Consider the following 26,240-nt stretch of genomic DNA (forward strand, 5'->3'; position numbering starts at 1 on the left):
TACTGCTCCCGTCAGTTCCGACAGGAACGGACTCGGCCCGCTGAGGGCAAAGTTGTATCCTGTACTTACGGTACCGAAAAAAAAAACAGGTAGCAACGTATTTTTTGCGTGTTGGCATCGACTTGGTAGCGAAGTATTGGTTCTCATGACAACCCTAGTAATGACACAACTGCCCAACGCTGCTGTCTATCTCTGTATATGTATCTGTTAGGTATCTATCCATGTACCTAACACCGCATTATGTGGCGCCGGCACCAGTGCCAATAATTATATCACATAACCTGACAATGAAGTTATTGTCACCATAAACACCTTTTCTAAACCTAATCAAGTAGATTTGCTGCCTCACTGTGGCGCCACCATGTAACACGGTGTTGAGAGGTCGTGTTCAGAGGTCGTAGGCATTTCATGTTTTTCTGTGAGAGCACGTTGTTCGAATGACACACTGCTGCTTCTGAGTTCCTTTATGGTTTAACCTCACAATGAAACCAAAAGATGTCTCAAAAGATGTTTCAAAGGATATATGAGACAGCTCTCTTTGAAACCACTCTATTCAATATTATTGATCTGCACATTAAGGTAGAAGCTGCTGGTTAAAGTCTCTCCCTCATGGTTCGTTTAAACCGCAGCTGCAAGAAAAACTAATTCTATCAATATTTATATTTTCCAAGGTTTGTCACATACTTGTTTTTTTACCTTCGGATAATGGTACACAAGTGGCTGCCCGCCTCGTTACACACAGGATTAAAGTCACCTTCTGACATTTTATGTTCCACTTTGTTCAGCAGCTCGTCTCTAATGGAGTCTGTCAGCTGGCTGCTGCCGAGCAGGTACAGTACAGTACAGTACAGTACAGTACAGTACAGTGGCTTTATCAGAGCTTGTTTGCTGAAAACAGCTGCTGCTGCTCCAAAGCAGATTAATGAGAGCCGTGAGACTGAAGCAAAACAGTAAAGGTGCCAGCTGTAAAACCACAACAATAAGTTGATGGACACTAAAACACTGCGCAGAGCTGCAGCGAAACTTCAGAGGCTGCTGGGAACTCTCCCCATTCCTACTGCACTCAGGTTAGTTAGGTTTAGATCACTGAAGTTAGACTGTCTGACAGTTCAACACTTTCCAACAGATGATTCTCAAATCTGGGATGTTAAAGAGTTCTTAAATACAAAGAGAGTTTTCCAAACAGTTTCTGCTCTCAGCTCACTATATGTTGCAGACGTTAGGTTGAGTTTCTCCTCCTCCACATCTCAGAGGTAAATCTTATCACCGCACTACATTATGTGACAGCTTTAGTTACTTTACAGATTACAGATTCCTGGTCCATCTCTGTCCCAACCCTCACCTATGGTCATGAGCTCTGGGTAGTGACTGAAAGAATGAGGTCACAGATACAAGCGTCTGGAGTAAGTTTCCTCTGTAAGGTGTCTGGGCTCAGCGGTCGGCCGTCGACCAAAGTTGGGCCGTCGGTGAGCGTCTGTCGGCCTAGTTTTTGCGGTGTGTCCCACACTGTCGGCACTTCGGCATGAGAGAGCATGACCGGAAGGAAGCACAGCCAGTTAGCCTCCGCTAGTCTCTGAGCTAGCCCCGGCTCTCTGTTTGGATCCAACCGGAGCACCGAGCCCTGGTTTGTTATTCAGGTTAAAGTGGGAAGAAGCAGCGGGTTTATCGGGCAGCTGAGTGAAGTGGAGCCTGCGGAGGAAACACCGGGACCGTCTGGATGTAATAGTCCGTGGAGGTGCTGCGGTGCTCGGCTGCACAGATAGGAAACCCCTCGGCTGACAGGATGTACCACTCTCTCACTCCGCTCTCTCTCACGCAGGCGCAGAACGTACGTGCTACTTGGCCGTCGGATGTAGTCCGTGTAGTGTGTTCAAATGCAACTGACACAGGGCGACGTGAGGCGACGTAGACGACGCAACAGTTGGCTTTCGTCGCCGCTAGTTCTTTGATGTTGGTTTGGTGTGTCCGCACCTTTAGAGATAGGGGGAGGAGTCAGACATCTGGAGGGAGCTCGGAGTAGAGCCACTGCTCCTTCATGTTAAGGTGGTTCAACATCTGATCAGGATCCTCCTGGTCCAGCTGGTAGGAGGCCCCGGGGCAGACCCAGAACACACTGGAGAGATTATAGATCTCATCTGGTCTGGGAACACCTCGGGGTCCTCCAGGAGGAGCTGGGAAGAGGGACATCTAGGGTACTTCTTTGGGCCTGCTGCCCACGAGACACAGCCCTGCATAGGCGGATGAAAATGAATGAATGAACCCAACTGGTTAGTTCAGGGTGTCCAAACTGACACCTCTAATCATCACAAAGCTGAAAACAGGGCTGTTTGTTGGACACCATGAAAGTTGACTTGTCACAGGACAGCCACGCTGCAAACATGTGACGATCTTATAGAATATGATGAGCCGCTCATTTGTAGAATATCATACGAACCGTTGTGTGAGGATGCGTCGCTGTACATGAAACCACACTGCAGGATATAAAGGAGTTCAAATGAGCAAAACGTGAAACATCTACAGCAGGAAAATGACACATTACTGCAGCAGGAAGATCCATCCAAAAACATGATGATAGAAAATGGAAAACAGCGACAGCAGGAAGAGTTTACTGCACCGTCAGCACTTCTACTTCGATCAGGCTTTGAATGCAGGACCTCTCCCTGTAGTGGAGTATTTCCACAGTGTGGTGTTAATATTTTCACCACAGGAAATGATCTGAATACTTCCTCCAACTCTGTGTCTGTATCACAAAAGTTTGACCAAAAAAAGAATCGATGTGACTGTGGGATTTTTGCTCTTGAAGTTGCAGCAAGTTTTGGTGGCACGCTGAGAGAGAACCAGACTGCAGAGTGTGTAAGAGGTTGCAGAGAGAGTTTGCCTCAGGCCGTACATGTACGTAGATCTGCCCCTCTGTAAGTTAACAACGCAGTGTTTTATCACCAGCTAACTGCCGCTATCTCTCGTCGGGAAAAATAGTGAGGATGGATCTCTCACACACACACACACACACACACACACACACACACACTTGAAACTGTACAGTGAGACAGATCCATGTGTGAGTGTGTGTGTGTGTGTGTGTCGGGTATTGATTTTCCAGCCGCAGTAAACTGTTCTGCAATCAGAGAGGTAGTACTGCATGTTCAGATAGCAGCTATCACACACACACACACACACACACACACAATAAAAGGAACCACACCTCAGAAACACACTGATTGGTCACACAGGAAATGGTTTGAGCTCAGAGGGGTTGTGGGAAGAGAGAGAGAGAAAATTGATTTGGTGGTTTAATGAAAAGACAGCAACAAAACACACACACACACGCACGCACACACACACACACACACAGAGCGATACAGAGAAATGGAAAGAGAAAGTGAAAGAAGATGAAGGTAAACTGTGAACACACGGCTGGATGAGTAAACATCAGTTTGATTGTGAAGCTGTGTGTTGTGTCTCTTTGTCTCGCTCTGTCTCATATCTTTAAAAAACACTTTATAAACTTTGTTCATGTGTTTACACCCAACTGTGTGTGTGTGTGTGTGTGTGTGATCACCAGGTTTCTGTAACTCCCTTCCATCTCAAAGAAACCAAACAAACATGGAGTAATCAGATTACTGTAGCTCGTGTGAGTGTTGTGTTCGTGGCTCTGAACAACAAAACAAAAACTACAAAATGTCAATTTCCTCCACACAACTTGACCTTTACTTCCTGTTTTACATAAACAGATATACAGCCTGCGTTTGTATTGGACAGCTCAGTGATGTGGTTTCCTGGAGACGATACAGAGACAGAGAAATATATTACAAGCCGACAGTTTGTAATTGTTTAATTTCCAGTTCTGTTAATTGAAACTCAGCACACAGCTGATAATTATCAGCCTAATGTGTTTAATGTTTGCACTGATGTTTCATTTTACATTTTTTTGGCATGTTAGGCTAAAAAAACACCCACGGGCTAAGATTGTTACATGCTAACAAACATGAGCATTGTACATTTTGTTAGCATATTGAGAGATGTTATCCACATTGTAAGAGCGAGACCTAAGGGTTATATTTTAGCAACTAATAGTCATTAGCATTTAAACTTTTTATAGCCTACTTATATCATTGAAGTGAAGATTATATTTCTGTTGTGCTAATGTAGCCTAGCTAAAACTTTCAAATAAGCAATGGGTTAATATTTTAGCATGCTAACTCTCCAAAATTCAAGCTAAAAAGGATCCACAGGCTAACTTTTATTACATTGATAAGGGTTTGTTTTGGGGGTTTTTTAAATCTTTTTTTTATTTCAAGATGTGCAGGCTACCATGTTAGCATACTGTAAAACATTAGCATTCCAACATTTTTGCATTAGCACTGCCACGAAAATCATCACACTTCTAATATACTAATTTAGATAAAAAGTAAAACATGACATACAGGTTCATATTTTAGCATGCTAACTCCTCCAAAATTAATGCTAATTAAGATCCACATGCTAATGTTTTATGATATTAAGCATATTGATTTCTAGATGTAGCTGTGCTCATGTTTTAGCGTGCTAGCTTTTTAACAATTTTCACTGATACAGTATCTTAAGTAAGATTACATGTTTATTGTGTTAATTTAAGTGAAATTTTAATATGACTCACAAGTTAATATAAACAGGTTAATAGTTAGCGTGCTAACTTGAAATGGGCTATGTGTTTTTAAACATGTATGCTAAAATATGATCCAAGGGTTAATGTTTTATCATATTTATAAAGTGTTTATGTGTTAATATATTTCAAGATGTACAGACTAACATTTTAGCATACTGTGAAACATTAGCATTCTCACATTTTTACATTAGAATTGCCAAGAATATAGTCACACTTCTAATATGCTAATTTAGATCAAAGTGGTTAATATTTTAGCATGCTAACTATCCAACAATGAATGCTAATTAAGATCCACAGGCTAATGTTTTATGATATTAATTAATTATGTTGATGAGGGTCTCTGTGTTAAAAAGATGTACAGGCTAACATTTTAGCATACTGTAAAACAACAGCAAACATGACATACAGGTTAATATATTAGCATGCTAACTCCTCCAAAATGAAAGCTAATTAAGATCCACACGCTAACGTTTTATGATATTAAGCATATTGATTTCTAGATGTAGCCGTGCTAATGTTTTAGCATGCTAGCTTTTTAACAAATCTTCATTGATGCAGGCTGCTCTTGAGTAATATTACGTGTTTATTGTGCTAGGTTAAGTAAAATTAAATGACTCTCAGGTTAATGTTAGCAAGTTGATAGTTAGCAGCTAATGCTAACTCCCCGGAATGGACTGTATTTTAGCATGTATGCTAAGGTATGTTCCAAGGGCTAATGTTTTATTTTGTTGATAGATAGTTGTTTTTTTTTATGTCTGTTTTAAAATATATCCAGATGTACCGGCATATTAGCATCCTGTGAAATATTAGTACTCTTAAATTTTACATTAGTATTACTGTGACAATACTTTTACCACGCAAGTTAAAGTGAAAGTAAACATGACATAGGCATTTAAACTGCTAAAATAAGATAAACAGACTCATGTTTTATCACACTAATAAAGGTTATTGATGAACGTCTGTGTGCTTTAGAAGTATAGGCTAATGTTTTAGTGTGCCATGAAACATTAGCATTCTAACATTTTTCATTTTAAATATCATGAATAAGATCACACTCTTATTATGCTAATTTAAGTAGTAAATGGAAATATGACTTACTGGTTAATATTTTTAGCATGCTAACTTTGCACAGATTACTGAAAGTCATGACACACTTCCATGTAGTACACTATGTGCACTTTGTGCTTATTGGTGTAGTGCGTGAATTTCGACAGGGTAGTGTTGTCTCACTCACTCACTGGAAATGACGACTGCAAATTAGCTAGTTAGCAAATTAGCATTAGCATTCACGTTATTGTTCGTGGTACCAAATCATTACAGACTGCTGAATGAACCCAACAAACATACTGCTGGCTTATACCTGACAACAGTATAGTGGTGCTTAGTGCAGAAAACACATGTATTTGTACAATGCAGCGACGCTCACGGTCGCACAGTCCTCAGCTGCTATTTCCTGTTTGAAAAGTGGCCCCTCTCCTTCCGCTACGTAGCCAAGATGGCGACCATTGAGGGCAGGAAGTGTCCATAGTTCCACACTCAACTTCTTGACCGTTTTGAGTGCACCATCCAGGTACTCATAGTGCACTGCATTTTTCCATACTGTCAGTGTGAACACACTTATGCACTCACAATATTAAATGTAAGTACAGCAGTACGCGATTTGAGACACAGCATAAGATCCACAGGCTAATGTTTCCTCTTGTTAATTACAAAAAAAAAAAAAAAAAAATTCATTAGTTCATTAGTGCACTAAAATATTTCAGGACATACAGGTTTATGTTTAAGTATGCCAACATTAACATATGAGCTGTAGAATAATATTTGTTACCGTGCTAGCCTACGTAAACCTTTTTAAATATACAGACTAATTTTTAGCATGTTAATCTTTGCTTAAGAGAATCCTTAGCATGCTAACATGATTTCCCAAACAGGCATGCCTCGCTGAATCTCTTAATAATGGCTGTAGAGGCTGACTTTGTTTTCCAAGACCACAACGCTCACCTCTGATCTAAAGTGATCATTATCACTTTCACCATGGTTACTGAGCTTGGCTGTGTCTCTGTGTCTCCCAGGTTACTGAACCTGTCCTTGACCTCTGACCTGGTCCCAGAGCAGGATGTGATCGACGTCATCATCCACGTGGGCAGAAACCCTCAGGGTCGAAACCTCGCCTGGAAGTACTTCAGAGAAAAGTGGGATATCCTCAACGCACGGTGAGTCAGTCAGCACACGTAGGAGTGTTTGCACATGTTGTTCCATACAGAGACACTCATAACACTGACTGTCTGTCTCGTTGTCTCTGCTCAGTTATGGCGAAGCGCTGTTCATGAATTCGAAGCTCATCGGTGGAGTGACAGAGTTCCTGAACACTGAGAGAGAACTCAATGAGGTAACGACACAAACACACATCACAGAGGTCAGATTTACAGGTGAATGTATTCAGTGTCCGTCCACTGATGACCCGTCTCACCTCAGCTCTAATGAGCTTCACAGAAACAACGGTAAGATCAGGGATTTACAGAAAGTATTTTCACCCATCAGTAAACACTCAACACCCCATAATGAAACTGCAAAAACAGGACAGAAACAACTCAAATATCATATCAAGTACTCAGACCCTCAGGTGATTCCTGAATCTTTCAGGGGATGTACAAACAGAATATTCTGTAAAGATGCAACAAGTCAACAGGTGTTAACGGCAAAACACCGAGGACCAAACATGCAACTCCTCACTGCACACAACCCATATCTCATATCAAACATTTATACTTCATCACCTTCGTACAATCTCTGTAAAGAAAGGAGTCAAATGTTTGTAACAACAAATTTTGCCTCATATCAGCAGCCCTGAGATGATCAAACTTAATTCGCTGTTTCACTTCTTAATTTGCTTTTGATGAAGCACCGCTGCAACCTGTGGAGCACTTGTGCTTCAGGCGAAATACACGATGACGTCACGTTTGGCTCGCGCCCCTTGCCCCAGGGACACTGCAGGGAGAATAAACCTGCCTCACAGCTGCCAGCATGTATCAGAGCAGAGGACAGAGCTGCCTGCAGAGCTCAGACACAGGGTGGTGTCGAGGCAGAGATCTGAGGACGGCTGCAGAAACATTTCTGCTGCATTGAAGGTTTCAAAGAGGACAGTGGCCTCTGTGACTCTCAGAATGGAAGAACTTCTAGAATTTAACATCCAGCAAAAACTGAGGAATGACAGGAGAAGGTCCTCGATAGGAGAGATGAGACTGAGGCATGAGCTGCAGGCCTTCAGATCAATCATTGCGTCAGTGTGTTCTTGAGAAAATTTTAAAATCTGCTGTTGATTATTTCAAGAGAACAAAGCAGGAGTGGTGATAATTGTTCCTCTGGTGCTGTAATTCATTTCACACCTACGACACATATTTATTTTGATTTTATTTAAAGTTCTAGTTTGAAGGATTTAGTGACATCTAGTGGTGAGGCTGCAGATTGCAACGTACTGCCACCTCTCTCATGTGCCAAACATCTAGAGGATGCACTGATTTATCGGCTGCACATTGGTGTCAACCGGTATTCTCCTTGTTGACTGCCATAGCCCTGTCAGCAGTAAGGACCTGTGTCCACGTGGCGTGGGTTTTCTTTCTATGACAACAATATGTTGACACGAACATTAGCCAGGTAGCTAGCATTATGCTACGTTAACACAACATTTTTAACGGTGATAAAAACACATCACTCAGTATCCACCAGCTGATCTGCACCCAAAACTGAGCTTTTCTGTCTTCCCTGTGACAGTAGCTTAGCTAAAGAAGCAGCAGTGACATCATTGGCACCTTTCTGAAAAGTTCGGAAATTTTCAACTTAGAGCGCTCGGAGCGACCACACAAAAAAGGCAGCGCGATCTGAAAAAAGATAAAGACACCGACGCTGAGAATTAAGCGCTTTGTGGACACAGACTCGAAGGGGGCGATCACACAGAAATGAGACACTAGAGACGTGGATGCTTCAAAGACGCTTGAAACGCTGGAAGCGCTTATTCAATGAAACTATGAAATGAAATATTTTTAATGAAAATATTTTAACTTTTCATCGTCTACGTGCGTCTACAAAGAAGCATCTAAAAAGAAGCGTCTACAAAAAGGCGCATCTAAAAAGACGCCAGAAAAATGCCTGTCTAAAAAGACGCTTGAACGCCTGTCAGACGCGCCGTATGATAGGAAAACATTGGTTTTACTGGCATCGCGTTTCTAGCGTTTCATCTCGGTGTGATCACTCCCTAAGATTATATTCACCGTTGACGGTGGCCAATGTTTCTCTTTTGTGTGACATCGGTTTTGTGCAGCGTCCCGCCATCCTAGGGACAACAGAAAACATGTTTGGGATGAACTTCCTTAGGAGGAAAAGAAGACGCAGTAAACTCCCTATCGATGCGTCAGAGGACACACCTTATTGTCTCCCTGATTATATTACATTGTGAACAACAAATCTGTGATGACATCAGCAGGAGAAGAGCTAGTTAACGTTAGCAGTTAGCAGGATCTAGAAAGATTTTGAGTCTGGCCCTCACCGATACACCCTTCCTACCCAAGGGGCGGCACTAACTGAGACATATTAAATGCCGCCACACACAGTTGGATAGCACGATGGCCAATCAGAGCAAAAAACAAGGTGACGTATTCATTGCACTAAGCCCCATGTGTTTGCCGACCAGTGGGGCTAACTGATATATTATGCTTTTGCCGTATCCCGTCGGCAAAACGGCAAAAACGTCTTTCCTGGAAGTGAAGGCTTCTAGGGCAGTCTTCTGATAAGTGTAAGAAGAAAGATAAGTGTAGTTGGCTCAGTGTTTCTTCCAAAGCTAAACTGAATGGACGCAGACCTTCACCAGCTGCCATCTTGGCTGTTTACTTTCCGACTCCTACGGCGCGGCGCTGTCCTCATCATGTTACGCCTGCCCAGAGCCCGCCTCTGTCAGATAGACTGATCTGATTGGTCCGATGGCGATTCAGCGGGCTCTGCTCGTCAGGGTCAGATCCCCCTGCAGAGCAAATTAGAATTTGTTAGGGGCGGGGCATCTGGATTTCCAGGTTAGTAAAATGTAGTCTTTGGTGTTTTCACAGCAATATAAAATAGATAATAGAGAGTGAAATATTACAGATTACATAAAGTATCAAGACTTCTGAAGCAGTTTTTTAAAGCTGTTCATATGAAAGGTTATTTTAAAGGTTGTTTTGTAAATGTGTATAATTGAATTGTGCTCATTCAAAGGTGTGACATGTAATAAAAGGCTGAATGACTTTAAAACTATTCAGGTATTTCTTTGTGTCCCTGAAACAAAAGAGGGAATAAATAACAAGAAAAACAATATAAACAGCAACAAAACACCAGTATTGGTCCAGAATTTCACAATCGGTGCCTCTTCACCCCGATCTAGAGCCAGTGTTTGGTTTGTTCTGTTCTGGGCTTCTGTAGAAACATGGCAGTGCAACATGGCGGACTCTGTAGACGAGGACCTGCTCCCTGTGTAGATATAAACATTCTGAGGTGACAAAAACACAATGATTCTTATTTTCAGGTGATTATACAGAAAGGAAAAAACATAGATATATATATATTAAATTCCATTCCTGCCAATAGAGTTGTGGTTTTATGAAACTCGCAGGATGCTGTATTGAAAGTATAAAGTAGAACTGAAATGAAAGCAGGAGGAACAATGAGACGCTCCAGATGAGAGACAGGAAACAAACACTTCTCTAATATTCACATTTTCCACAAAGAAAAAGAGCTGTGGGCGTTCCTGGATTCAAATCTGTCTCCAATTTTCTCTATTTATTTTTTGTGATGAATACTTTTGTGGTGAAACCATTTTGTTTGAGATGTGCACCTCTCCTGTTGGCATGGTAACAACCAGCAGCATTCAGTCACAGCCTCTGAACAGAATCATCACAAATTAAAACAGGACCTCTGAATACAAAAACTCTGAAATGAAAAGAACGATGGCTCTTTTATTTGCACTGTGCTGAATGTGTTTTTAGAGAAAAGTAAAGATCCGCCCACGAAGCAAATTTAAAAATGGATGAATCATGGCGAAAAGGAGAGGTGAGACGTAGAAAGTAAGGAGGAGGAGAAGGAGGAGTGTGAAGTAAAGGAGTGGAGTTAACGATATGTACTGTATTAAAGCCAGTTGAAGGGATGGATTTCCTCCTGCGCTCCACTGAATCTGTCAAACTCTGAACAACACCAAGTTTCCTCTTCAGTCCTTAACTTTGAAAACCACATTAATTCTCCTCCTTCAGCAGTTCAAAGTTTCTCTTTCCACAAAAGAAGTTTCTCTTTTCGTATCTCACCTCTCACGCTGAAAACTTTCCATTTAATTACCGTCCTTTAAACAGTTTCACTTTGCTGCCTCTGCTTTGATGCCGGACATTTTACCTCTCATTACGAACCTTTAAAACAAAGTTTCTCCTTTAATTATCTGTGTTTTAAAGACAGTTTAGCTTTAATAACTCTGCAGTGTTTTTGACTGACAATAAAAAGGGAAGTCTTCTTTTAATAAAACATCAAGAAACTCAGTGGGTATTTCCAACACGCTGGGCTGGAATAAGATTTACAATATGTCCAAAAGTATGTGGACACTCTTTCTACAAGAGTTCTGGAGGTAGTTTTCTTTGATGTTGTTTTACATAGAAACACAGGACTCTACCACATAATTGAACAACCCTGTGGGTTTGTTTTATGGCCATGTTTAATTATTTGAACTTTGCTTCTGAGAAATCATGTTTTATTGATTGTCTTGGAGGACATGTCTAAATATTACAATACCCATGAAGCACGGCCAGAGGCCAGTCAGAGACATGAATCAGAGCAGTGGTTAAAGGGATATTCAGCCATTATCTACTCACCCATATGCCGAGGGAGGCTCAGGTGAAGTTTTAGAGTCCTCACATCACTTGCAGAGATCCAAGGGGAGAGGAGGTAGCAACACAACTCCACCTAATGGAGGCTGACGGCGCCCCAGATTCAAACTTCCAAAAACACATCATTGAAACCACAAAATATCTCCATACTGCTCGTCCATAGTGATCCAAGTGTCCTGAAGCCCCGACATAAAAAGTTGTTTGGAAAAACGTTGTGGTCTTGCGCGAGACCGTGAGACATGGGCACCGTGTTCATGTGTGTTCACGTGCTTTTGCTGGTCTCGCGCAGTGCCCGGAGAGGCAGTCAGAGCTACAGGCTACAATGAGGCTAAAAACAGAGTTCAAATGAGGTTTTTCCAAACTGCCTCCACGATCTCCGGTGTTGCTGCTCCGTTTCGTCTGTGTCCGTAAGCTTTCAGAAAACATGCAATAAGCCCTAAAGGGATTCTGTTACTAATAGAGTACTTTATTCGATACCGCTGGCTGTTCTCATCCACCGTTCGTACGTTTTCCTACAAAAGGTAATGCACCAAAAATTTCTTGTATATCCCTCATAATCACGAGCCACTCATTTGTGCGTAACGAACTGAACTGGAAGGCTGCGATCACGTGCAATCCGATGCGCTGATGGGAGTAAAGAAGGAGACAGGTTGTGGCGGTGGATGTGTCACAAAACTCAGGACTTTTCCCCAGAGACCAGTGTTGGGAACCGTGTGAGTCAATTTATGAACATCCTCACCGTGTTACTATTCCAAAACCTAACCTCTGTAACTTTACGTTAAGTTCGTAACATGTGGTGGGGGCACTAATTCGTAGGATATCATACAAACTGTTGTATGAGGATATGTTGGACAGCCATGACATGAATGAAGCGGTGCTGAACTCCTGAATCTGTCAGGGAAGTGGGATAAAAATTTTTAGTCGTGCGGCACTTAAAAACTTTCCAAATGTTGTGGGACAGAATGGATCAAACCCTGATAGTGAGTCATTTTGCAAGAGTTGTAACGCTGAGAAAAGTTTATCCATTCATTGACAGATGTCTCTTTCATGATGTAAGTCAATGGGAAGAAGTCTTTTTGGGCCTCATGGCATCATGTATCGGACCTGGAAGTTGTAGTTCGGCCACAACATCAAATGGGCTTCAACTCGGGCACGATTTCTGGGGCCTGGTGGTGTCGCATCACCAAGGTTGTTTGTTCATTTTGGTGATATTTATAGAAGTGTGCATCTAACTTTGCGATACAGTTTGTAGCTCTATCGTCGGACAAAACCTTACAGTACTGCAGTACTGACGACAGGTTTGTTCACACTATCAGGTGGAGTTTCATTTCTTTTTAAACCTCTTGGGAGCTGTAACATTTCTGTCTTTTTTTCCTGGATGTCACAGAGGTGTTTCTAATAACTTCTCTATCATCTCTTCATTCCCCCTTCCCTCCATCTCTCTTTCCTTCTACCATCCTTTCTCTCCTCAGTTAAAGGAGTTCATCCAGACCAGCGGTGTCGGGGCAGGGCCTGCGTTGCCGCGGGCGCTGGAGATCGTCGAGGGCAACGTGCGCTGGCACCGCCTCCACCGACGGCAGTTCTACCAGTGGCTGCGCAAACCTCCAAGCCCCGCCCTCGGCTAATGCTACACCAGCTAGCTAGAGTGAAGTGACTGCAAACTGACTGCTAACTCAATGCTAACGCACTGCTAGCTAACAGATGCAGTCAAATAATACTACAAAAAAAATGACTGAGTGAAGAGAGAGAGTGACCTGAGTGTTTCTCTGCTGGTTTTGTTTTTAAAGAATTTTGTTTGCAAATTTTTTTGTTTCAGAAATATATTTCTTCAAAGCTGCACATTAGCTAGTGATCACTGATTCGGTAATCGCAAGCTAGCAGCTAGCCTCAAAACTCCTCAGTGACTAAACCACAACAATTTCTGAGTTTAAATAGAAGCAGATGATTTGAACAACAATTTAACAAACTTTTAACAGACAATATGTCATTTTCTGCTGTCTCAGTCAAAACAATAGCAAAAGACAGAGCAATCCCGTCACTGCAGTCAGTTTCTCCAGGTTAGGATTCCTTCAGTGTTACTTGTTCAGGAGGTTTTTACCAGGAGCTGAATTATCCTCAGAAGTCTCTTCCTCTCTGAAACAAACAGACACGGTGATTCAAAACAGTAAAAACACTGAATAAAGCAGATTCACGTTATAAGTCTGTGTTTCTCAGATGCACTTTGGTTCATCGTGGACGGGCTGTTAGCCCAGCACCTCCTAATCTGTGCTCACATTTTGTGTCTGATAACGTAAGATCCAGATGTTCAGGAGGTTTTTACTGTGAGCTGAAATATCCACAGAGATCTCTTCCTCTCTAAAACAAACAGACCAGCTGATTTAAACCGTTAAACACACTCAATAAAGCTGCTTCATGTTAAAGATCAGTGTTTCTCTGATGCTGTTCAGCATGGCAGGGGCTGTTAATATTTGTTCAGCTTGTTTCTCTGATAACTTGCGATCCAGACGTTCAGGAGGTTTTAACCATGAGCTGAATTATTCCCAGAAGTCTCCTCCTCTCCAAACAAATGGCCCCGATGATTTAAACCAGTATAAACATGTAATAAACAAGTTTCATGCTGAAAATCAATGTTTCTCTGACACTGTTTGGCACAGCAGGGACCGGAGCCGAGCTTCCTCTGATGAAATGACCAAGATATAAAAGTACATCATAAAAATGTGATTAAAAAGTCAATTAAAGACAGCTTATGGCAGAAAACACAAAGAGGATTAGACGCTACTGACAGGTGACAGCGACCACATGATACAGACCGTGTTCTTGATTAAAATGTTGCTCTGGGTCTGAACTTTGTTGGAAGCCTTTGGAATGAAGTTTAAAACTCAACAAAATATAAAACATTGGTCTTGTTTTTTTTCGACAATTTAATGTGGAAAAGTTAAACAGTATGTCTTTAAGCATTTCTACTTCAGTAGTAAAAGTTAAAATCTATGAAACACATTCAGTATTTGATCTGCAAAAAATTTAGTTGCCAATGTGTCTGTGTCACTTTGCAGTTACACCTCCAGAACACTAGTTGGCGGTAAAGTTTGATTGAAAGCACACAATAAACATTTCTTAATAGTGACAACATCAAACAAAAGTACACAAATTAGCTTCATTATAACTACAAATACAACATGCTAACATTATTAGCACAAGCCTATGGCATTTTACATTGTATAAACTAGCCTAGCTGCTAGCGGAGTTTTCCTCTGCTCATATAAAACCAGGGACAACAGCAACATTTAACAAAGGTAATGTTCTAAAATTCAGCTCCATTACAGCTCACAAGGTTCACTGTCAAAACAACTGTCTGATACTAAACACGTTTTCCAAACAAATACAACACGCTAACGTTATTAGCACAAGTCTATGGCATTTTACATTGTATAAATTAGCCTAGCTGCTAGCGGAGTTTTCCTCTGCTCATATTTCAGCCAGGATAAATCACACACAGTCTGTGGAGGCTTTATTGTACAGAAATAAACAGGAGGTCTGCGTCGCCACAACACATGGTGTCATTTTTGGGGGGCAGCACATCAGGCTACAGTGTAGGGTACATGTATTCGTAGTGCCTTCGCCATAGGTACAGCGTCAGCTCGATGCAAAAGGATAAACCCCACCAAACATATTCCAGCAGTAGGTAATGGTTGGTTTATTGACTTAAAAACCAAAGTTGTGTTTTCAGGCAGTTTTCTGTTAATGACAAAATAACCAACGATAATTAAAAGACTGTGGAGCCTTCCTGACAAACATCAGACACTGAAGGTTAATGTTGTGATGTGACATCACATGAAGGTTGATGTTTGTTCAGGAGACACAGATGTCAGACACTCCCTCATCTCCATCACCTCCATCTGACAGCTTCTCATGTCCGAGCTAATGATCTGAAAATCAGATCCAGATCAGACCAGAACCTTTGACTGTCTAATTTGACCCTGAAACTGACCTGAAATCAGGGAAAACATCCGGGCCAAATGTCTCGCTCTTAAAGGAACAGGCACCGTCTGTGATAGGATGGATAAATATTCCGATCTGTAATTTTCTGCCTCTTGATTGGCTGTCTAAAGATGAAACTGGTGTTTTCAGCTCTGCTTGGCTTCAATCCAAACTCTTCACTAACCAGAGACCCTGAACAGTTTAAATCGGACCTTCCTGTGTTCGCTACATTAAACCGGCTGACATTAAAAGGCAGATTAACCAGCAGTCAGCTGCATGTCGATCATTGAACAGAGATGTAATTAACACAACATGGACTCGGTGTCCTCTGATCACAGCACTCATTCAGACTCATTAACTCCCCACAACACTCAGACTGCTTCAGCGTGAATTTAAAGAGCAGCTTTGTTTTTTCAGGATCAAAAACTCCAGCAGTTTGGAAAATATCAGCGGGTCTGGGAGGCTTTGGTGGGGCCTCACTTCAGAAATGTACTTTGAATATAAAAGCTCATAATAACTTAAAAATTTTCACTCTAAACCACAGAGAGCGCCACATGTAGGAGAACAATTTCCCACTACAGAGCAGTGATGCTGTGGTCCGTGTTGTGTTTGAACCACAGAGCTAAAAATGCTTTTCAAAGGCTCAGAGTGAAAACAAATTAACCAGACACAAATGGGTTCTCACATTAAAGGTATGAAGGGATGAAGCTCAGGTGCAGCAGAAACTGAATCTGACATTCTTCACATTTAGATCGACAGAGTTTGGAACGGAAACAAAATGTGTGACAGTTCCAGTTTTCATTTGCCAACCTGTTCTCACTCGTAAGTCTGACGCTTTGTCCCGCCCCTCGGCGTCTCTATGTGACGCACAGGGCACCCTTTGGCGTCTCTGTGTGACACACAGCTGAGACACGTTATAACTCGGGGTGGGGAAATAATGGATACAGCATAGTGTCGTGATATTTTAGTGTGGCAGTATCGTATGATCACACAAGGCCAAGTAGTGATTCTTTTATGATATAAATGACTAATATGACAAATACAAATTAAACTTAAAGAAGCCTACAAGAATAATATAATCAATATAATCAATGCAAAAAAAAATGTCTGCGGTGAGATGAACAAACTGAAAACTTTAACTTATTAGATAAAAGAGACGTGACAGTTTTCCGTTGGGGACAGTATATATGTTATCGCTATACTCAGCATATTGCAGCATATTTAAAATCAACATTGTATCGTGACTCAAAGGGATAGTGCACCCAAAAATGAAAATTCAGCCATTATCTACTCACCCATATGCCGAGGGAGGCTCAAGTGAAGTTTTAGAGTCCTCACATCACTTGCAGAGATCCAAGGGGAGAGGAGGTAGCAACACAACTCCACCTAATGGAGGCTGACGGCGCCCCAGATTCAAACGTCCAAAAACACATCATTGAAACCACAAAATATCTCCATACTGCTCGTCCGTAGTGATCCAAGTGTCCTGAAGCCCCGACATAAAAAGTTGTTTGGAAAAACCTCATTTGAACTCTGTTTTTAGCCTCATTGGAGCCTGTACTTGGATCACTACGGACGAGCAGTATGGAGATATTTTGTGGTTTCAATTATGTGTTTTTGGACGTTTGAATCTGGGTAAGTCCATTTGTTACATTAGGTGAGGTACAAATGTTACGTAAGTAAGGTCAGTGCTTGAAGAACGTACCTGAATTACTGCTTGTAATGTTATATTAAAGTAGTCTTGACTTTCGCTTCACACGGGACATGAATGTGGGGGAAAGTCTGGTTTTGTTTGACCCATCCACCTCCCCTTCGTCCCACCATGAATGGACTTTCTTGCTTTTTATGCTACGTCAGTCACTCTCAATATCAAGTGCTGCTGCAGATGGGTTTACATTGGATTTAGCAGAGGGTCAGTGTGTCTCATAAAGACGCTGAAAGGTGCCTTTGGCATCAATATCAGACCCCGAGGGCTGCTACAAATCAATGGTATTTGACAACTTGGGAATGAGAACGGGCCGGAACCTCTGTCTATAAATTAAATGTTTTTACCTGATGTGAGATGGAAAGACTAAATGATTAATGAAATATGAAGTAATTTAGTTTTGAAGCAGAGGTACAAACTGCACCACAGTTTGAAAAAAACACAGAACAGAACAATTAAACTGTGAAACTAAAATTTGTCCAGCCATAAAAATCCACCGCCTTAAAACAGACGATACAAATGTTGCACACAAAGAAAGGCAACAAAGGAAAAGAGAACAAGTTGTTCTATGCCAGATTTCTTCTTACTTTCTTCTTCTTAGCTGTACAAGAATATAGAGTGCTGCAGGAATGAGTCAGCATTGGGTGGGTTTTTAGTTTGATGTGTGAAATAAAGTCTGTAGTTAACACAAGCTGAAGAGACGTTCAGAATCAGAATGTCTTTTATTTATCCCGTTGGCTTTTTGATGAGGGAATTAGGGTGACGCTAACCTCTGTGTCAGTCTACAGAAGTCGTCCCTGCAGCGCTTTATTTATCAATTAGAAAGTGTAGGTCACATGATTCAGGACATCAAGCTTTGTTCTAACGTCACTTCCTTGTTCACCCATTTTCTGATTTAGGTGTAAATGTTGTGGCAAATTAAGATGGCGGAGACCAATCAAAGTTTCATGTCAGATGGTTAATATATGTATCTGTTATCAGCATAGACAAAGCCGTGCATCATGGGATTTGTAGTCAAACTTCTCATTCTCTAAACACTGCAATTCCAGTGTAATTGTGGGAAGTTATGACACTACAAACTACATATTGTACATTCAGAATTCAGACAGTAAAATGACAGTGAACAAAAATAATGAACTACTTTGACACAGCTCATGTTAAAATAGTTTCCCCAAACTCCGCCCACCTGAAATCTGTCAGCCAATGAACTCACTCGACCTCGTAAACCCTGACAGTAACTCCTGAGAGGGAATAAGAAAATAAAGGAAGTGACAGATGGATGAGAATCTGTCTTTGTGTCAGACTGAGAGGAGTCGAGGGACGATGAATCCGACAGTGGACTGACTTTGAACTGACTTTAGAGATTTAAACTCTGACCAAATAAAAACTCAGCAGATCTCATTCGTTTCACAAAAAAGCACAAAACCATGAAGTTGTTTAAAAGAGGAGGCACATCGGCCTTGGCTGCTGGACACAAACTAAAGTCACAACACAAAGATATTTTTTTAGCCAATCAGCTTTCAGTAAATCCTTTTTGTTTGTTTGTTTGTTTGGTCCCCAGATGGATGTTTAAATGGTTTTAGGAAGGAGGATGGTAAAACTGGGGAGAGAAAAATGGTAGACAAGACAATTGAGTTTATGTTGAGTGTCTTTATATGCAGACGATGTGGTGTTTTTAATGACAGATTCAAACTTATTATCAGTGGGCTTTTACAGCTTGTGTTGGATGGGGTTTAAAAAAAGACAGACTCTGCAGTGTGATGGATTTTGTGGCGTGATGGGATTCACAGTGTAACCTAAAATCTTACACGTCAGCAGTGTTGTAAATTTCACAGAGTGATGTATGAATTAAGTCCAGAGCCTGACGGACCTTTGAGGCTTAGCATTTTACGGTGCGATGGATTCTTCAGTGTTATCTGTTCTTTGATGGATTTTATGGCGCAATGGAAACTACAGCGTTGACAATGTGACAATGAAATGACTTACAGCCATACTGAGTGACAACTCCACAGTTTGACATATTTGACGGGACAATGGAATCTTCAATGTGACGAATCCCTCTGGAAAATACAACAAATCTGTAGCAGAGGATTTGACGAAGTCACAGTGTTCCTGCAGTATGGATTGTACAGTTTAACGGGCTCTGCAGTGTTGGATGGATTCTACGGCTTGTAAGTCTGATTTTACAGCCGGATGGATTCTCCAGGGTGTGGACGTCCCTCCCCTTCCCCCCTCAGATCTTAAATGTAAATGATATTAACGTGAGACTGAACTGTGTCTTGGAATCAAAAAGCTGGACACCTGCGTTTGTTTTTTGGAGGCAACTCCACAGTCCAGGTAAATCTTTGGAAAAGGACTTTAATGAATAAAATGTTGATGAACTTCTGACCTCCGTCCTGTCAAACAGACTCTCTGAAGTTACTCCTCTTCTGTTAGATCCGGCTTTGATGTTAATAATTGAGCCATATATGAATTAATGGGCCTGCCTGCTTCTATACACTGTGTGTGTCCAGTGTGTGTGTGTGTGTGTGTGTGTGGGTGGGGGTGTGGGGGTGTGCGTGCGTGTGTGTGTGATGAAGACGATGATGAAGGTTGCAGCAGCGGTGGTGGCGATAACGACTGTTGTGCCTGTCATGGTGATTAAAATTGTGATAATTAAAGTTATTATGATTATGATCAGGACAATGGCGGATCTGATGATGGCGGTTGAGTTGGTAATGATAATTGTTGATGATGTGACAAAGCTAATTAGTATTATCATAATTATTATGCTAATTATTCAGTGCATTTCGAACCTTTATTGTCCTGTCAGGGAGATTCGGTTTACAGACATGAAGCACACGTGTACAATAAACAAACGATATTTAAACTTAAAATGTGATTTGAAGATGTTGAAGGAGATGAAGATTGTGTTCATGATGATTGTGATCATAATGACGACGACGATGATGATGATGATGACTTGGGACCAAAATATGAGGGAAACAGGAAGTTGCAGAGTTGAATTTAATCCTACTTCCTGTTTGCACTGCTGTGGTTTCCTGTGTTTTCTGATTGGATGATATTAAAATGGTTAACCTTGTGTGTGATTCAGTTTCAAGTTAATTACCTGTGAACCAATCTTTGTGACAACATGACGACTACGGGATTATCTTCATGACAACTGACAGCAAATTCTGTCACTAAGGAAGATGGTGAGAATAAACAGTCGTAGGCGGCCCCTGAGTTCTGTAGCTGTTTCCCGTCAGACTAAATTACAACATTCTCAAGATACGATGTCACCAACTGATAACAAGTGTTTTATATGAATGTATTTTTTGTGATGGCACCTCTGTTCTTTGCATTAACCAGCTATGTAGGCCTACTCATGGGTAGATGGAGAACGTGTTTTTGTACATGTTCGTACATGCCAGTGAAATAGTTTCATTTCAAACCATATTTGCATTAAGCAGAATTATATCACTGTGCTATGATGAGCTTCTTTCTCTTATGAACTCTGGACAATATCCAGATTCACCCTTTCACGGGTAGTTAACATACAAAAAATATATATAAGATAAACCTGTTAATAAGGACATTAAAAAGAAATACAACAAAAAAACTCAGGCTGCGTTCACACCTGTCCTGTTTGGTTCGGTTCAGTCTAGCACCAAATCAACCAGACCGAGACCTTCTTGAAGAGGTGGTCTCAGTCTGGCTCCAAAGGAACTCTGGTGCGGTTGGTTTGTGGTGAGAAGGTGTTGCGACCTGGATGTGAAGCAACTGCAGTCACATGACACATTGTTTGGGTTAAACATGAGCATGTTACAGTCCTGGAGGATTATTAATGTGCACCTCCTCCTGTACTGCCTTAATATGCACATTCAGCACATCCAATGCATCAAAACATTGTTTTCTAGTTGGAGCCGCGCCTCGTTTTCAAACTGTATGATTTGACTAAAATGAACAATGACAGCAATATAGTCATCACATTCTCACTCCGACCTCGTCGACCTCGACCTTGGTGTTTGTTGGTTAATCAATAGGACAGTATCAAGTGTGAAAGGGGAGAACGAGGGCCACAGGCTGGAGCGAGAACGCTGCCATTGTTCCATGGGACGCCTGCTCTACCACTGAGCCGCTGGGCGCCCATGGAGATGAGTATTTCTCATAATTCAACAAAGACTCATTTTCTTCATTTTAATAATAAAGAAGTGAATTTAAAAATCACTTTGAAGTTATTTCTGACTGCGCAGGGGGATGACTAATTCATGGAAGGTGGGTGAGCTCTCCGTAAAGACTCATTGATGATCAGGTGGAGAGCTGTAGTAGTAGTAAAGTTGGTAGTAGTAGTGTCTGACACTTTTTCGTCAGTGCTGTTGATGGCCACTGGTTGCCATGGAAACAAAGTGTCAGGTGTCCCACTTTTTCCAAAATATGTCACGACAAACTGCAGCTGGCAGAGTTTTCATTATTTAACCTCAGGGAGGAAGAAGACAGAGCAGAGTGTCAGGACGGGATTCAAACCAGCAACCAGAGCTCCCAGTGTGTGTGTGTGTGTGTGTTCCTGACGTCCCTCAGTGATGAATGACTCCACTGTTTTCCCCACGGCATCATGGGAAATCACACAACGTGGATACACACAGAGTTTACACTGTGTGTGCGGAGATTAATGGGAGTCGGAAAGAATGTGACAGAGAGAGAAATGAACAAAACAGATGATAGAGAGAGAGGAAGAGGAAGAGGAGTACTTTGTTGTTTTATGAATGGAGGGGAGACAGAGAGTCCGTCTGCCAGTTTAACTTGAAACCAAAATGAATCTGTCGTCTCCTCCAGCAAAGCGGTTAGTTTATAACCACGAGGAGGAGGAGCTGCGTGAGGAGGTGAAATGAGATGAAAGGAAGAGGGAGGTAACTGATAGGAAAGGAGGAAAAAGGAGGGAAGGTAGAGGAGATATATAAAGGCAAAGAAGGGAGGAAAACTATAGGAAATAAAAGAAAAATGAGTAAATGAAAGGAGGAAATAAGAAATTGTTTCGTGTCCTGCTCTATCTTCTCCAGTTGAAACAGAAGTTGTGATTTTGGACAACTCAAAATAATTTGTCGGGTCAAACAGGATGTTCTCATGCACTGTTCATATCTACGAAAATTAATGCGCTGGAATTCATATTTAACTGATCTGTGGATCTGCGATCACATGACCAATGCTCTGACGAGGGTAAAGAGGAAGTATAAAGAATAAAATCTGTGTAAAGATGAATCTTTGGATGGACGGGTCAAACAACACAGGACTTTCCCCCGGAGACCAGAGTTTGTGTCCCGTCTGAAACCAAGTGAACTGTGAGTTTTTTAAGGAACATCATCATGTTTAGCTAAGTACATAGCTTTACATTAAAAACATAACTACGTCCAACAATGATTGTTTGATCTAACCTTAACCTACGTACGTTTACTTTCCTGAACCTAACCTATGTAACTTTACGTTAAGTACATAACCTTACACCCAACCATGATTCTTTCTCTAACCCTCATCTACATACATTTACTCTCCTAAATCTAATCTACGTAACTAAACTTTCCTAAACCTAGCCTACATAACTTTATGTTAAAAACATAACAGTGCCAAATGAGGATTGTTTTCCTAAACTTAACCTACATACGGTTACTTTTCTAACTCTAACGTATGTACCTTTACATTAAGTACAAAAACTAACAACACCCAACCATGTTTCCTTTTCTACTTCTAACCTGAGTACATTTATTTTCCTGAAACTAAGCTACATAACTTTATGTTAAGTTTGTTACGTAACAACACCCAATGAGGATTGTTTTATCTAACCCTAACCTACGTACGTTTACTTTCCTGAACCTATCCTACAGAACTTTACATTAAGTACATAACCTTACACCCAACCATGATTCTTTCTCTAACCCTGATCTACGTAAATTTATTCTCCTAAATCTAATCTACGTAACTATACTTTCCTAAACCTAGCCTACATAACTTAATGTTAAGTACATAATGTAACAGCGCCAAATGAGGATTGTTTTCCCAAACTTAACCTACATACGTTTACTTTTCTAACCCTAACCTATGTACCTTTACGTTAAGTACAAAAACTAACAACGCCCGACCATGATTCCTTTTCTAATTCTAACCTGAGTACACTTAATTTCCTGAACCTAAGCTACATAACTTTACTTTAAGTTTGTCACGTAACAACGCCCAATAAGGATTGTTTTCCTAAACCTAACCTACCAAACTTTACTTTAGGTACATAACGTGACAATGCCCAAACATTCTTTCTCTAACCCTGACCTACGTACATTTATTTCCCTTAACCTAACCTATGTAATTTCACTTTCTTTACCCTAACCTATGTTACTTTATGTCAAGTTAATTACATAATAATGGCCAACCATATTTTTCCTAACCCTAACCTACGTAAGTATACTTTCCTAAACCTAGCCGATGTAACTACGTTCAGTACGTGGTGTATCAATGCCCAACCGTGATTCTTTTCCTAACTCTAGCCTAACTGGTCGGTGCACTATTACACACACTACACATCATACAAACTGCTGAACGAGGATACGTTAATTTCACAGTTGTTTTTTCTTTCAGTGCGTTCACAACAACACGTACAGCTGCGTCAATCTCACCCACACTTGTCACCTATTCTGATACTATTTGCTTTATTTGTAGGTGTGTAGCGAGACATCGTCTCTATTCTTAATCTCTCACACTAAGCTTTGATTTTCTCCGACTGTAGAAAACAGCTTTCATTGAGCACAACAACAAACCTGAGTTACTGACGATCAGAGGTCTGACACCAGGACAGGAAAGAAGAGCAGGGGAATAAAAGGAAGTAGAGAAAGAACTGATGCTCTCTCTGAAGTTTCCTCCATTTTTACCCTGTTGAAGGATTCTGGAGAGTTTTAGCTCGTCTATTCTGAAGGTCAAAGGAGAGAAGGCGTCCTGCGCTGTGCTGATTTTTAAGGCCCTGGGGGAAAATTCTGATTTGTGATTTTGGACTATATAAATAAAATTGACTCAGCTTGAAAAAGGGCAGGAGGAGGAGATAAAGAGGCAGCAAGGAGGGAGGGAAGGGAAGTGGACAGAGATGCCAAAACAGGAAAGGAGGGTGTGAGCAAGGAAAAGATGAGGGAAAAAGAAACAAGAGAGAAATAAAAAAAAAAAGGTTAGAGGAGGAGGAGGGGTAAACAAATGAGGAAGGCGGCAAAGAGAGAACAAAGGAAGAGGAAGGAAACAGAATGAAAGGCGCATGTGGAGGGAGGAAAGAAACAGGAATGAAAAGGAAGAAAAAAGGTGACGAAGGAAGGAAGGAAGAGGAAAGAGACGGACAAAGAAAGAAAAAATGGGAGGACACAAAAAAATTAAAGGACACAGCAGGAGAGAAATAAATGAGGGATCAAAGAAATAAAGAAAGAGGAGAGGAAGGAGAGCAGGAGGAGGATGTGAAGAAGGAAATGAGGAGAGAGGGAGCAACAGCTGCAGTGTGTAGCTTGTTATTATTCTAAATGTCTTCTGTCTGTTCAGAGAATCCCATTTTAGATAACACACACACACACCAACCTACACACACACACACCAACCTACAAACACACACACACACACACACACACACACCAACCTACAAACACACACACACACACACACACAGAGAAAACTGTAATTCATTTTCTGATAACAAGTATAATCCATGGTTGCCACGGTAACCGCTCCACTAGAGTTGCAACAGAAACACTAAAATAATAAACAAATTCTCTGTTACTTTATTCAGCCACTTATTAATCTGTCGTCAATACGTTATTATTATTGTTATTATTACACACCGACTTTTCTCTGCAGCGTTAAACCATGTTTCATATTTACGGCTCATCAGTAACGTTCACTGGGTCGCGTTCATTAAAGGACATTTACATATATTTCAGCATTAATCAATATGTTAGTCGCTCCGATCTTTTCGTACATTACTAATAAGCGCTCTGTACGCACCGCAGCCCCAAACTGCAGGATTTTTTGTTTAATTATCAGAGACTCAACATGGGAGATGTAAACATTATTTCACACTGAGTTCGGTTTAAAAAGACTTGTGGACGTGGGAAAGTAATTCTGCGTTTGGTGAACCTGAATCTGTCAGAGAGTTAGAGGCAGACGGTGTGATTTTACACCAGACTGTCTTACTTGTTTTTTTTTTTTAAGCCTAAACATGATCTGTTCCCACCATAGCTAAGTGGTTTCTGTGCCTAAACTGAGCCACACGTTAACGACAGAGTTGTTGAAACGTAATATTTGTATAACGTTTGTTATTCTGACATCATGAAAGGATCCCTACAGAGATAGAGCTTTGTGTTACAGAGTAAGATCCTTTTTGTTTAACCAGAAACAGCCCTGAAATCACCGTCGCCAAACCCACCAGACTGCATTTGAATAAACATTTTACCATCATAAAATGCACTTTGTTTAAAGGGACAGTGTGAAACATTTTCAGCTGTTTATTGGCAAAAATCGATGTCTGCATTCATAATTATGTCATCACTGGTGTATCATTACCCCCTCCAATAATCGCATAAAAGGAGAATGTCGGATTTGTTTGTACATTGTGCAGGTAAGTCGTCTGGGGGGTTCCATAACATTTCGCCATCTTGAGAACACATCCGCCAGCAAGGGACGGCGTTTTCATTGAGAGCCAGGCCAGCGCTGCGTGACTGAGGAGCCGAAGGAGAGGAGCAATAGGTGCTTCACTATGACCGTTCGGGCAGAAATGGCTCGTGCACAAGCCGGGCCAGAGAGGGACGCAGACCCCCAAATTCCACCTGATGCGTGTTGGTTGCGTCTGTGCACAACACCACCCACTGTGCTGTCCACAATGTGTGACCTGTTCAGAGAGACATACAGGGAGAGTGTTGCACCTGCTGCCTCCCTGCCTACCCTTTTTGAAGAAGAGATGAAACGTTACCAGAATGAGACACCACTACGAGTCGACCAGGATCCACTTTGGTGGTGGAAAACTACA

General features: G+C 41.3%; 1 protein-coding gene across 1 annotated transcript in view; it reads left to right on the forward strand.

The window, feature by feature from the left end:
* Positions 1-13,340, forward strand: part of LOC117249410 (thyrotropin-releasing hormone-degrading ectoenzyme-like) — a 282,617-nt gene extending 269,277 nt beyond the window's left edge. The window contains exons 18-20 of the mRNA XM_033615055.2: positions 6,718-6,858; positions 6,953-7,034; positions 13,011-13,340. Coding sequence (XP_033470946.1) covers positions 6,718-6,858; positions 6,953-7,034; positions 13,011-13,163 — 376 coding nt within the window. The 3' untranslated portion in view covers positions 13,164-13,340. The remainder of the gene's footprint in view (positions 1-6,717; positions 6,859-6,952; positions 7,035-13,010) is intronic.
* Positions 13,341-26,240: the final 12,900 nt, after the last annotated feature.

The sequence above is a fragment of the Epinephelus lanceolatus genome, chromosome 23, assembly GCF_041903045.1.
Source record: "Epinephelus lanceolatus isolate andai-2023 chromosome 23, ASM4190304v1, whole genome shotgun sequence".
Taxonomy (NCBI): domain Eukaryota; kingdom Metazoa; phylum Chordata; class Actinopteri; order Perciformes; family Serranidae; genus Epinephelus; species Epinephelus lanceolatus.